This window comes from Danio rerio, chromosome 20, assembly GCF_052040795.2.
Source record: "Danio rerio strain M-AB ecotype USA chromosome 20, GRCz13ab, whole genome shotgun sequence".
NCBI lineage: Eukaryota > Metazoa > Chordata > Actinopteri > Cypriniformes > Danionidae > Danio > Danio rerio.
In genome coordinates, this window is record NC_141040.1 from 45,035,037 (window position 1) to 45,049,037 (window position 14,001).

Below are 14,001 nucleotides of genomic sequence, written 5' to 3' on the forward strand. Positions count from 1 at the left end.
ATTTTAAGGTTGAATATTGTTATTGTAATTTTAATGAACTTTCTTGTAAGTTGTTGCTTTTTATAAATATTCTTTATGATAATGGTATTTTATATATATATATATATACAATTACCATTGTGGGGTGGAATGAAGCCAGTGATGTGAGAATTGCAATCAATTACTAGTGGAAGGTGCTAGACATTACGTACTTGTAGACACAGTAAACTGATCTATGTGTATTTTCTCTGTTCTTTTCCCCATCTCAGGTCAGCAGATGTGAGAAGTTTGGTTATGGTGTTATGGTGACACAAGTGGCCACTACAGCCCCTGGAATTGTGGCCTTGCAAAGCTCAGGTAGCTAGAACTCTTTATTTATCACCAATTAAATGTACATTACGAACATTTTCCATGTTTCATTGTCCTAAAAGTTTCAGGTAGCAAAGGTTTTGTTAATGTGCTGCTGGATGTGTTTTACATGGTTAGTGTTTGATTAAGGAGGTTTATGACTTTAGTCAGATCGCATTACTCAATGTTGAAGGAAATGTTTTAACACGGAAATTTGATTAAACTAGTTAAACTTTGATTGGATTTACAGGATTTGTCCAGACAATTGTGGTGGAGCTGTGGTCAGCCTTGGAATGTGGACGAGAGGATGTAAGGGTGGTCCATCCAAAATCTACTCCAATGGACCCAATTGACAGGAGCTGCCTCAAGGTTCTATGATTAAATCATAAAAACTGCATTCACAGTCCATTTATATGGTTTAGGGTGCCATTGAATAAAAATCTGGAAATACCTCAGCATAGCTGAATGATCAGAATCATACCGTGAGTTCCAAACACCATTGTTTCCTCATTCTCATGCAAATTTTGTAAGTGTAAATTCCCACTGATTTAGTGCTCACACCTAAACAACATAGTTCTGATTTAACACATTGTATGCATTCTATGGCACCTTTATCATTATCCAGTTGCAGGATATTACATTTGATAAAAGATAATGATACAGACCATTTTATGATAAATAATCCAATAAAAAACAAGCATAATGAAATAGGGGGTTTTATATATATATATATATATATATATATATATATATATATATATATATATATATATATATATATATATATATATATATATATATATATATATATATATATGTGTGTTTGTGTGTGTGTGTGTGTGTGTGTGTGTGTGTGTGTGTAGTTGTTAAGAGCTGGTAGTTTAAAAATACCAACAAGAAAGTGGCTATGAGTGAACTTCACAGTTTTTTTGTGTCTGTGTGCAGTCCTTCCTGTCTCTAGTGAATCTGCTTTCTTCACCTCACGCTGTGTGGGAGCTTCTGGGACATCGAGCACTTCCTAACAAGACGGAGTACAATCTGAGAGAGATGGCCACATCCGTTTTAGTGAGTGCAAGAGATTGGATGACCTGCTTTCCTAACCCAGACTTGCCTATACGTGTTTAGTCTTAGCCGCCCACAGCTGTCTCTGTTTACCTGACTGCCTGATGCATAGTGTTCACGGAACTAACTTTTCTCAGTAGTAAACTATTTTAAAAAACAAATATGATAGGTTCCACCGAAATTTAAGGGAAGAATCGGATCATGACTGGAGTAATGAATGGTAAAAAATTAACTGTTGGCATTACATTAAAAGATAAAAATTTTAGATGCATTAAAATAGATAGATAGATAGATAGACAGACAGACAGACAGACAGACAGACAGATAGACAGAGATAGATAGATAGATAGATAGATAGATAGATAGATAGATAGATAGATAGATAGATAGATAGATAGATAGATAGATAGATAGATAGATAGATAGATAGATAGATAGATAGATAGATAAACTGTGATCACAAGAATCTCACATCAGTCATGATTTTGAATTTGTTAGTTTGTAATTACACCCTCTATTTTCTTGTGTTTTCAGATAGATAAAATTGTAAAATGAACGACATATAGACAGAAATATACATTTACAGACAGACAGAAAATTATTAAATTAATGATAAACTGACATAGATTGATTGCTTGATTGATTGATTACATAATTTTGACTTAGAGCTGTACCTGTTTCTTTAGCAATACTATTTCTTAGCAAAAATATTAAATATGATATAATTTCCCAGATTCTCTTGCATTGCAGTTCAGATCATGATCATTTGAGGGCAGAGTTTGACCGACAATGTACCAGCCATCTTAGAACCCACTGTGGCCTTGTGTGTCACATTTACTTTGAAATTATGCATGTTTGATAATCACTTGCTCTTCCCGTCAGGACCTGATGGACCGTCTCATCATTATTAACTCTGACGCGAAGATTCACTCTCTTTTCAACTATGAACAGTCCCACACGTTTGGCCTGAGGTAAGATCAATAGTTCAGTCCTCTCTACCAGTAAATGGACAGGAAGAGCGCAGAAGTGATAGAGGGTCCTTATAGAGGTTTATTATCTGATTAGCCTTTTTTTTCTCCATTCATTCTTCTCTGGGGATCAATGGCTGATTGATTCAGCTCTTTGTGTTCTCTGGGCTATGATTATCCTGAATTAATACCAGACAGTGTGATACCAGGATATGAAAGAGTTCTAGGGCTCTCAAAGGAAGCAGAAATGACTGGTGTAATCCACCTACTTATTAAAAAGGAACACTTTTGATGCATTTGGTCCACATAAATCAATAAATGATGATAGCTTAAAAATAAATGATGTGTTTTCTTAAATCAGCTTCATGAATTAAAGTTTGTTCAGCCCTTGAGATCACTTACTCTAGGCTAAGATCACATTTACATAGATACACAGTGCTGTGCCAATTATTTCCCCCACCAGTGGCATTTATATTAAAAACGATTATGTCAGTATATTAATTATGAATATATCCTACTGTAACACTCCATGACAGATTTGAATTTTAAAATTGAGATAGTAATACACATTATGTTGCAATATTAGCTATGTTTTCATCCAAGTATGCAAATTAAACAAAACTGCAATATCGCATATGGGCCAGACGTTTTTTTTTTTTTTTTTTTTTGCTGTTTCTGCAAAGTTTTGGTAAAAATCTGTGGATTTCTGCTAAATTATTTTTGGAGTATCATAACTAAAACCTTAATATGTGAAATAAAATAATATCTTTTAAACTTTTATTTAATGTTTAAAATGCAAATCAAATTAGATTCACTTTATTTGGTAAACAAAGCAAGTATCATCTAAAACATCTACTAAAAGACAGAAAATATTACTGTACAAACTGCATTGTACATAAATCAGATGAACATTTTCATGTAAGTCAACAATATTACTGTAATTAATAAAAAAAAAACTGAATAAATATACATGTACACATATTTACTCAAGTCAATAAACAGAATTAGTCGTGGGCTAAAAATGTCCACGGCGCCCAGCCACGACTTAGGACACTGCTCATATTTCTTCCGTGCCACAGAGCGCCATCAGATTAGTTTCATTTTAAATAGCATGTGAATGTGCGCGTCTGGTGTGCGATACTTTCAACTGTCATGTGAGTGCCTTGTCATGGGGCATCCGGTCTGTGACGCCCTTAAGGGTGCTTTCACACTTGGTTCAATTGCCTGGACCATACCCAAGTTTGATTGCCCCCCCTTGCCACTTTCTCATATGGTTTGTGTTCACACTGTCTTTTTTTTTCTTCTGAATCCCGGTTCGCTTGCGTCATCAAGCTGTTGTTTTGTATATGGCTGTTGCTAGGTGACAGTGACGAAAGCAAAGCGCCAAAATAGAAAGACTTCCGCACATCCTGGTCGATTTGCTTTTACTGAATCATTTAGTTTCGGACATACAGAAAGCGACTCGCGTCCATCTGCCGCAAAAAAAAATAGTATGAACATTCAGAACATCACACAGTGTCTGCAGAAGCCGTTTTTGGAGGAGACAAGCAGACATCACTGTGTATCACTGTGTTTTCCCTGGCTCAGTCCCGCTTGTCACCAAGGTACAATATTTGACACACACACACACACACGAAGGAACGTTATGAAAACGATAGTTTGTTGTACAGTTGTCGGTTACTTCCAATATTTGGTACGATTGCATACTAGAAGTGAACTGTACCAGAGTTCGCTTGAACCGTACCCCAGACTACCTCTTTCAGGCGGACTCGGGTGCGGTTCAAGGGTGCACACCCAAGCTCAGAAAACACGGTCACACTATCTAAACGTACCATACTATGACGTCACACAAACCCGGGTGTGGACCAAAAGTGCTAGTGTGAAAGCAACCTAACAGAATAAAAAAGGAATTTACTGCAATAAGAGAAGCTGCATGTATTTTTTCTTTATTTAATAAATGACTTGCGCCTCAGAAGATGGTATGCCGATGCGCAATGAATGCGTGGTGGTGTTTGAAGGCATGAGATGCGTAGCACACATGCTCTTGACTTTTATGAAGGTCATTAAACATATAATAACACTAATACTGAAATTGTTAAGGCATTTTAGAATTACCAAAACTATATTTCAAGTGTTTTACAGTGTACTCAGCCTGCTGGTTTGTCTATTCACACACATTTTTACCGTCACATGATCTTTTATAATAGGGGTGTGTGTGTGTGTGTGTGTGTGTGTGTGTGTGTGTGTGTGTGTGTGTGTGTGTGTGTGTGTGTGTGTGTGTGTGTGTGTGTGTGTGTGTGTGTGTGTGTGTGTGTGTGTGTATATCAGGTGTATATATGTGTGTGTGTGTGTGTGTGTGTATATCAGGTGTATATATGTATGCATGTATGTATGTATGTGTGTGTGTGTGTGTGTGTTATTGAATTATTTTAATAATTTGGAATTTGCCCAGAGAAGATTCAAGATTTTAAAAACGAAAGTCTTTCTAGAAACACAGTTGGACGATGAATTAAAATAACAAATCTTCTCTGGGCAAATTACACTTGCAACACTCGTCCTTTATAAATTCTTCTGTGCGATTAGCTGGGCTACATCATAACTAGCCAGCGTAGAATTTTCTTGCACTTTATTAGCACGAAAAAAAAAAAACTGCTGTTGTTAAGCCAGCTGCTATTTGTTTTACTTTTTGATCTCGTTCGGCACCAGTGTAAGAGCTGAAGGCTTGATGTTTTGTTTTATAATGTCTTTTAATATTATATTCCTTTATTACTGCAACTGATTCCTGGCAAATTAAACAGACACATATTCCACTGACCTCTGTGAAGAAATATTCTTTGCCCCATCGTGACTGAAATTTCCTGCACTCACTGTTGATTTTCCTTTTTCTTGCTTGTGCCATGGCTCGCCAAAACGTGATTATGAATTATGTTTCTTTCAGTTTGTTCGGTTCGTTTTACTTCATAACAGGAACTGCTGCCTAATTGAAGGCATGTAATGGCGACACCCGGTGGTTATTTATTGAATTAGGTTCATTTTTGTATGGCAGGCCGGATTTTATCAATATTCATAAAAAGCCTCGCAGGCCGCCACAAAACTGATTGCGGGCCGCAGATGCCTTGCAGGCCGTAGTTTGGACACCCCTGTCTTATAACTAAATCCCATAACTTTTTTAATGCACATACTGGAATTTTTTCAGTAAAAGTGTTTCCATCATGGTTTATGCACATTATTTATCATCAAATAAAACATTTATCCTACTTAGTTATGCACATCTGTTATTTTTGCACATTTTCAAAATGTATGCCCATCTTGTTGTTTCCATCAACCGCTTTTATGCGTATATCCAAATGGATATGCGCATAAAGTCTATAGAAGTGCAGTTAATAAGGGGTTTAGAAATGCAGCTAATGTCAGGAACAGCCCCACAGTATAAATTTATTGTAGAATATAAGAAACATTTTATACAGGCCACGAAATGTTTCGTTGTTTAAGAAAAAAAATGTTTTAGTGGTTTCGTTTGGCAGTCTATAATTCACAGCACAAAACTCACTATGCACAAACCATGTTTGAGCTCACTGCAAGTGAACTATTTATTTGATCCTGTTTTATCTTTTGTTGTTTTATTGATGTTTTTCATAGATGAGATGTCAAAACAATCATTCCATGTTGGCATCGGCTTAATTAGGCAACTGCCAAAACACTGTAGAGGTCAATTGGATGTACAATCCAAACATAAAAATATAGAGAGCTTTTTCCCTCTACCCCATTTAACTTTTCTTAATCATGCGATACATTAGAAAATGGTTAATTATCGAAAATTATTTGGCTTTTTCAGTTGGCAACCTCTGCAATGCAGTATGACTTTTTCTAATAGAGAAAGATTTGGTTGTCTATTTGAGCGTTAAACATTTTATAGACGTGGAAAAAGTATTGAGCAGTTATTTTAATCCACAATGTGATGCATGGCAGCTAAGATCTAGGGCTGAAGTCTCAATTTTGAATGAGATTGTAAATAATATTCTGTCTACCTTTTGTGTTTCTGCTGTGTTTGTGTTATTCCGCCTGAATCTAAATCTTTATATGGCATTTTGCCTCGGTGCAGAGAACGTTGCCTTTGGCAATCTGAAGATCGATTGTTATGATGAAACCAAGAGCTGTTTATTTGATGCTGTCATGTAAGTTTTGTTGTCTTCCCTTTAATAGAGTTGAGATGGAAAAAGTGAGATCTGCGTATTTTGGTAAATAAACATAAAAATATAATAATTACCCAGCTTAGCTGGAATTATACTGCATTAATAGGGTGGATAAAAACATTGTTTGCACACTTAAAAGTTGACACTAAAAATATTACATTTATGTATTTATTCAAAACAAGAAGCAAAGAAATTAATCAAAGTGACAATAGCAGTCTTAGGCCCAATCCCAAATTTATTTTTGTACCCTTACCCCTTTCTATTTCCCCTTGGCCCTTGAAACAGTGTGAAGAGGAAGGGCTTCAAAATTAGCCCCTAAGAAATGGGACAGCACTACAGAACCTGCACACGTCATCATATGTAATCTTTTGTAATTAATTCATTAATTTAGATTGTCTGGGATGATCAAGTATTTTTCTTTGCACAGATTCACTATCTGTGTAAAATATAATACATTACACCAATATATAATTACAAAAGAGCAAAGATAAAAGTAAAGTAAACAGTGCTTTGGTTTTCTGGGGAGTCAAACAGTATTAAAAATACAGCAATTAAACAATTAAATGTCAAATAATAAGGTCATAATTTTATAAATAGTTTAAAACCTATAATACTTATTAATATTGTTATATTTTAATATTTAATAAATAATCTAATTCCTCATTATGACATACTCTGCAATATCGATTCTCAAACTATAAACTGTTCAGCCCTAGTGTGTGTGTGCGTGCATGTGCATTGTTTTGAGAGTTTGAAAGAAGTGTGTTTTCAGTTGCTTCTCAGAAGATATGATGACTTCAGCAGTTTTCTTGGAAGTTGACATCTAATTCCACCAGAAAGGGTAAAGGTTTTAGTGAGTGATGTTTTGCCTTGTTGTGTAGGAACAGTAAATTGTCACTGATTTAGTGACCTGAGCTGGCAGGAGGGAGCATACATTTGTAGTAGTGGTTTAAGTTAGAAAGGAGATTTTCTAGTGGTAGTCTTTAAAGACTTTGAATTGGATTTTGGCCATAATTAGTTGCTAGTGGAGTGAGATCAGACAGAGATTATTCATAGATATTTACATTAGATGTCGCCTACCCTGTTGTCTATTGGAAGGAAAACGTCAATAGAGCCGCCATTTTTGTACAGGGTAGCGCTCCTTTGAAAAGAATGTGGGACCAAGCTGCAGTGGAGGACTGGCCATCCAGAGCCAGAGATATATACACATATATATCTATGATCTGGAGTTTTCCCGGTAATCAGTATACAAATATTTTTTTAAATTACGAAAATTATAATTTTACATCACTCTTCTACATCGATGGATAATTGATTGCACGGGTATTGTTTGTGTGCATGGAAATGTATTATCCCCCTTCCTGTTAAATTTGATCTAATCCGTGTCCTGAAACACACCCCCTCTTCTTCTTTCACTTCTAATTCTAATGGAGGGAGTGATTTGTTTGGTAAAGAATCTCCATTATGAACGAGTCGTTCACTTAGCCAACAATAATATAAGTTTCTGGCTGCGTAGCATCTTGTTGTCATATTTCTTTTACGTTGTTTGCTGATTTTATTTAACAAAAGTAGTATAAGCCTAGTATTTAGTGCAAGTTGGTGCTACTTTGCCTTATGGTCAGTGCAGTAAGAGAATGCATTTTCATAAATAACGTTACTTGTTGAGTGCAAAACTTCGTAACATACACAAATGTAAAAGTAAAAATCTTGGCTATGAAATGTTCTGCCCTTATGCTTTGTTTTATTTGTTTGCTCATTACTACACCCATATACAGCACTAAAGTCCAGCATCTTCACATAGTCTTTGGTCTTGACTAGTGTGGTTGAATGACTTTTGTCCTGGGAGCACTGTACAAATGTGGTGGCACTTTTGAAGCATACTCAGAGTCCGTATGTAATATATAGTGTATATATCTATGGAGATTAATAAGGAGAAGAGGAGGTACTAGTACCATGATAATGTGAAGATTTATAAAAAATTTTCATGGCATTGCAATGCAGCTGCTACTGTGTTAAGGACTTTAATACTGTATGATGGTATGCAGTTAATGGGTGGTTGTATATCAAAAAGAGCTGCTCCCTAGATGAAGATGTAGTCAAATATGCAAACTTTTGGAGACAGTATGTCTGTTGTATACTGAATCGATGTAAAAAGCACAGGAGTCATTTCCAAACAAGGTTCTTTCTGATGAATTCAATGTAAACAATCATTGCAAAATCACCGTGGATAAATGTTTTGCCCCCACTTGATATTTACAATCACATGTTTTCCTATAGAAATTACCTGTACAGAATTGAAATGTCAGATAGAACCTTATAATTCTAAGGTGACAATAAGTCTTTTGCTTTCCAAAGAAGATATGAACTGCTTTAAGTCACTAAATAATAATATCATATAATAATATAAAATCACACAAGCCTATTACCTGCCCACATACACTAGAATTGACCATCCTACTCCGAGAAACATTGTTTGATCTACACAGTTTACAAAAGCTTGGCCAAAAAATAAATAAAAAAATCAATACGCTGAAATGAGTCAAGGTTCATTCTTTTGAATTATTGCCTAGTTACATAAGATAACAACTCTTAAGGTAACTGTTAAACTTGCTTTCCATTAGTAGGTTTAAATAGCTGAAATATATATATATATGTATTTTTTTTTTTTAAGTAGCAAAACAAAACCCACCCTGTAGGTGCAGCACATCTGTGATTTGATATAAATGACTCCTTTATAAATGTCTGGCTTTTGGGATGGCAAGGTTCAAGAGGTGAACAGGAGTGTAAAGTAATAAGAGTTCCTGGGTGTGGGCCTGTAGGATATGACAAAACCACGACTCTCCGAAGACTTAAGTGCTGTATAAACAAATCTCACACTCCTGTGTTTACATGGAATGGTCTGTTTTGCGAAACAGCATGCAATTTATGCCTTCTGTCACTCTGGGTGTGTTTTGAAGTCCTTCAGCTCAAGTATTTATTTCTACTTGCAGCATTACAGACTTCTAGAGTATGTATAAATTGCCCTCTTGTGTCAGGTTTAAGGCTTTGCGCTATATTAAAAAATAAATGTATTTAATCAGGATTGTTAGTTATGCATTTAATCTGTATACTTAAAAATCAGTATGTAGCAGTAGGCATTTTTAATTAAATAGTTACATGTTCTTTACTTTTATTGAGTCATTTTAGCTGTCACACACAGAAGGCTTATCGCCATAGCTGACTTGTTTCTCACTTCTAAATAGATTGCCAAAATCTAGTCTTATTATTGCAAATCTAATCTAACATCTTTTACCCTTTGTGTTGCATCACCGAATCTTTCATCAGCCCACAGTAAATACATCTGGCTATGCTCTGACTTTGATGAGCTGAGTGCTGTTAAGATTATCAGCGTCCAAGCATCTGACATTTATTATGCTTTGGATAGCCCACGCATCCTTGTGATCAGAGTCGCAGTCCATTAGCAGCATCTGAAAGCTAAGGCCGCTGACTTCACAGCCACTGGTTTTGGGTGAAGGCACGTTTCAAGGTAACTAGTTACAGATGGAAGCTACTAAAACATCAAGTCTAATGATCAAGAACAAATTCAATTGAGTTTTAGACATAACCAAGTAGGTAAGGCCTACTAATGAGCCATGAGTGGATATTAATGAGAGAAAAAAATGACATTTTATAAATTGATTGCTTTCAACACACACTTTGTATTCCTTACATCTTTTTACAAAGGGTGTTTCTGCATTTTCAAGCTAGAACAGGTCAAAGTGTTGTCAGTGTGTCACGTATTACATTGTACTAAATATTTAAAAGGATATACTTTTAACGCATAGTATAAAAATACAAAATAGGATGCTGTTGGATGATAGTGCATGTTTGTGTAAGATAATCTCTTGGTCTTTAACTGCAAATGAAGCACTGATGCTGCACTGATTCAACCTTCGTCACAGACAGTGCCTTTTAAAGGCTGCATTGAAAATCCTTGACAATCAGCTTTGCTCAGCTGCATTGAATCCCATCGTTTGAAACCATTAGATTGCAAAATCTGTCACCTCACCATCCAGCATTTCACTACCTTGTATGTTTCGAAAACTGATATGTGTCACTATACATACAGAATGTCTTTGGGATTTCATGATTTATTACTCTTCCAACATATATATATATAGTTTTTTTTCTGTTAATGTGTCATTGAGCAGAATTCATAAACCAATACTTACTAATGTGATTTTTCACTATTGATTAATGGCAGATGTCATTATGGATTTTACTGCTGTGAGATATATATTAACATTAATAAAAACACAAGTAATTAAAAAGCCCTTATAACAGTATACATTATAAAAGGTCATATTTTGGTTTTGGGGGTTTCCAACAACATGCTGATATGCATAAAAGGTTAAAAAATAAATAAATAAATAAAAACTTTCATTGCCTTATTTAATAAATAATAATAATTAATATGCATTTTTTTTTTACCCAATTATCCCAACGACTACCATATATTTGTTTAGCAACTCATTTGTTCCCATCCCCTCCTTTGCGTGAGGCTAATCTGTGGTAATCGGTCTGATGACCCAGTCTGTTGTGATTGGTCGACTGCGATCAGCGGTGGACGGGGAGAAACGCCCATCACGATCATGAAGTAGCACAGCATATGTGAGAATGCAGGAATGCATTAAAGCAATGCAGTTAAACACAATCATATTACTCTACTCTTAACCTATCCACAAGTAATAACAATGACACATTCAATTTTAATCCACACATTGGATTAATGCTGACAATGTTACCCTATTTTGAAAATTTACCGCGCCATGCATGTGTAGAAACAGCTGATGGTGGCCATAGCAATAAACAGCAGGAGATTGTGAGCACAAAACACATTTAAATCAATAAAGGAAGAAGTATGTTTTGCGATTTCAATGTGGTTTTGGAAAGAATATGTTAATAGCCCCATACAGTTTTAACCTGAGAGGTACATTACAAACAATAATCTATTATAGATAAAATAGTAATAAACTACAGAAAATAAGGCAACAATTTTAATCACACTTACATGTTCTGTAGGAAGGAGAAACACTTACAGGATCTAGAGGAAGAAGTAACAGGTCCATATAAACTGTAACAGTTGCTGAAAAAGTCCCATACACTTGTAGTGCGTACTCACACTATGCACAGTTGCCTTAAACCGGGCCGAAGCACGCTTGTCCCTCCTCCTGTCTCCCCCGACGACCCACACTCACATTACATTAGGGCCTAAGCACGCTTATGTTATCGATGATGCGCTGTTCAGAAGCGCTCTCGCTCAGCACAGTGGAGATTTCTTTATATCGTTTTAGTCGTTTGGGATGCACTGACATGCAGTCAAATATTTCGCCAAACAGATCAGCCACTTTTGAAGCTCATAAACAATCATAAAGTCCTCGTTCTGGAGGAATTAGGAGGCTTGCTAAAGGTGCAGCTGTCGTGCAGTGAGGGGCTTGCGTCTTTAATAATCTACGACAGTTTGCGTTCATTAAACAGTAAGAATAATTAATAAATCCATATGAAACAGGCCCTTAAAATTCACATCTCGTCTTCGGTTTTGGGCTCAGGTGCACTTTGCACTCACACTACAAGCATACCTTGAAAAAAGCCTAAGTGAACTGCGCTCTGGCGCACCTCTTCCAACCGGTCCAGGGCCAGCCAACTGAACCACACCTGAGCCCGATTCAGAGCACTCACACTTCTCAAACGATCAGGGAAATGGGCCTGGGCACGGTTCGGATAGCATAGTGTGAGTGCGCCCGTACTCTTTGCTGCTCCTTCCTTTAATCACAAACGGCCGACGAATCACATGCAGGGTAGGTTATTATATCAATCACCACAAAAATGACAGGTAAAAACACAGCACAATGTATACTGTGGTATTGTTGTGAAAGTGAACTTTAACCCTTTATTCCCCTCAGCCGCATGTCTGATCATCTTTTATTGATAGTAATCTTCGCCTCATGATCAATCCCATGACCCCTCGCACTTGCTAATGTCTGAAAGGAAAGGTGCGTTCACGTTTTACCAGATCCGGCAGTTAAAATTTGGCTATGTCCCGTATTGACGTCAACGCATGCAGGCAAAAGATCCGAACAAAGGATTTTCAATCATTCTGAGTCGACACAAAAGAATGAATAGTTTTTAACAGTGCGTGGTGCACTTTCAGATTTAAACCTCAGCTAGATGTTCCATTCACCTAGAGCACAGGTGTCAAACTCGGTTCCAAAAGGGCCTCAGCTCTGCACAGTTTAGTTCCAACACCAATTAAACACACCTGATCAAACTAATTGAGTCCTTCAGGCTTGTTTGAAACCTACAGGTAAGTGTGTTGGAGCAGGGTTAGAACTAAACTGTGCAAGGCTTCGGCCCTCCAGGAATTGAGTTTGACACCCCTGACCTAGAGATTTGTTATACACTGCATGAATGGTAATCTTCAAAAACTCAGTGATACCCTTTAAAGTATTTAAAACACTTTTCATCAAAAACACTTGTTTTTTAAAGCATTGTCAAATTTAAGAACTTTATATACTGTATATTTTGTCAGAACTATTATTTTAGTTGAGTTTAAATTCTACAAATATATAGATCCCATCTATATAGCTTTAGTTTTTCTCATGTAGGTGTTTAGAGATCAAATTATACAGCGTGTATAATATACACATAAAAATTGTTATTAATAAATAATTTAACCATGAATCATTATTTTATTTATTTGCTTGCTTGCTTACTTACCTAACTTTTAAGTTTCTTTAAACTCAGAAATGGTAATTTCATCCTCTGTAATTTCTTAAAGTTCCGTGGTGGTTAAAGATAATAAAACAGCATTTTTCAGTAACATAAAATTGAAGTAAAATTGCTTGTTTCATGTGTTCTTGAAGACTCCTGAGTGTGCTTTGCTGTAACCTGGATTCTTTTCTGCTGCTGGAGTCTCAGTATAAACTTACTGACTTGCTGCTTCAGGGTCAGAGGGACAATGTCACTGAGCCACCATCAGGTGAAGGGTGAGTCTTCTCTGTATTCCTCCCAACAGTGATCCTTTAAAAGTAAAAGACTTGGGGAAAAAACAAAACATCTAAGCTATTTATATTATTATTTTATTTACCCATAGGCCAAATGTGTGATGTAAACATACTGTGGAAAGTAATACTGACTTTATGATCCCCAGGGAATTCATCATTGATGGACTGTCTGTGGAAAGAAACCATATCCTAGTTCGAATCTGTGCAGTTGGCGGTCCATCTGAGAGAAAACTTCCCCCCAGAGCCTTGCAGAAAGTAAGAGGAATTTTGTTTATATATACTGTGCATGTTTACAGTTGTATGTATAGTTCTAATAACTGCGTACAGATGAGGATGTTGTTGATATATAGTGCTACAGTATTTATTTGAATGTAACGAATAAAAAGAAGCATACTGTATATTTTACTT

The 14,001-nt window shown here is 36.1% G+C and overlaps 1 protein-coding gene across 8 annotated transcripts in view; it reads left to right on the top strand.

The window, feature by feature from the left end:
- The window catches only part of tbc1d32 (TBC1 domain family, member 32), a 98,998-nt gene that overhangs the window by 46,869 nt on the left and 38,128 nt on the right, over window positions 1-14,001 (top strand). For 6 of the 8 annotated variants that reach the window (XR_015517856.1, XM_087297532.1, XM_087297533.1 and 3 more), the window contains 6 exons: window positions 249-336; window positions 578-696; window positions 1,273-1,392; window positions 2,272-2,360; window positions 13,453-13,575; window positions 13,740-13,848. Coding sequence is in view for 7 of the 8 variants with exons in the window: in XM_087297532.1 (XP_087153658.1) it covers window positions 249-336; window positions 578-696; window positions 1,273-1,392; window positions 2,272-2,360; window positions 13,453-13,575; window positions 13,740-13,848 (648 nt within the window). In the remaining variant the exon portion in view is untranslated. Of the gene's footprint in view, window positions 1-248; window positions 337-577; window positions 697-1,272; window positions 1,393-2,271; window positions 2,361-2,507; window positions 2,990-13,452; window positions 13,576-13,739; window positions 13,849-14,001 lie in introns of those variants that run through there. The other 2 variants (XM_087297534.1, XM_087297535.1) reach the window with 1 other exon arrangement.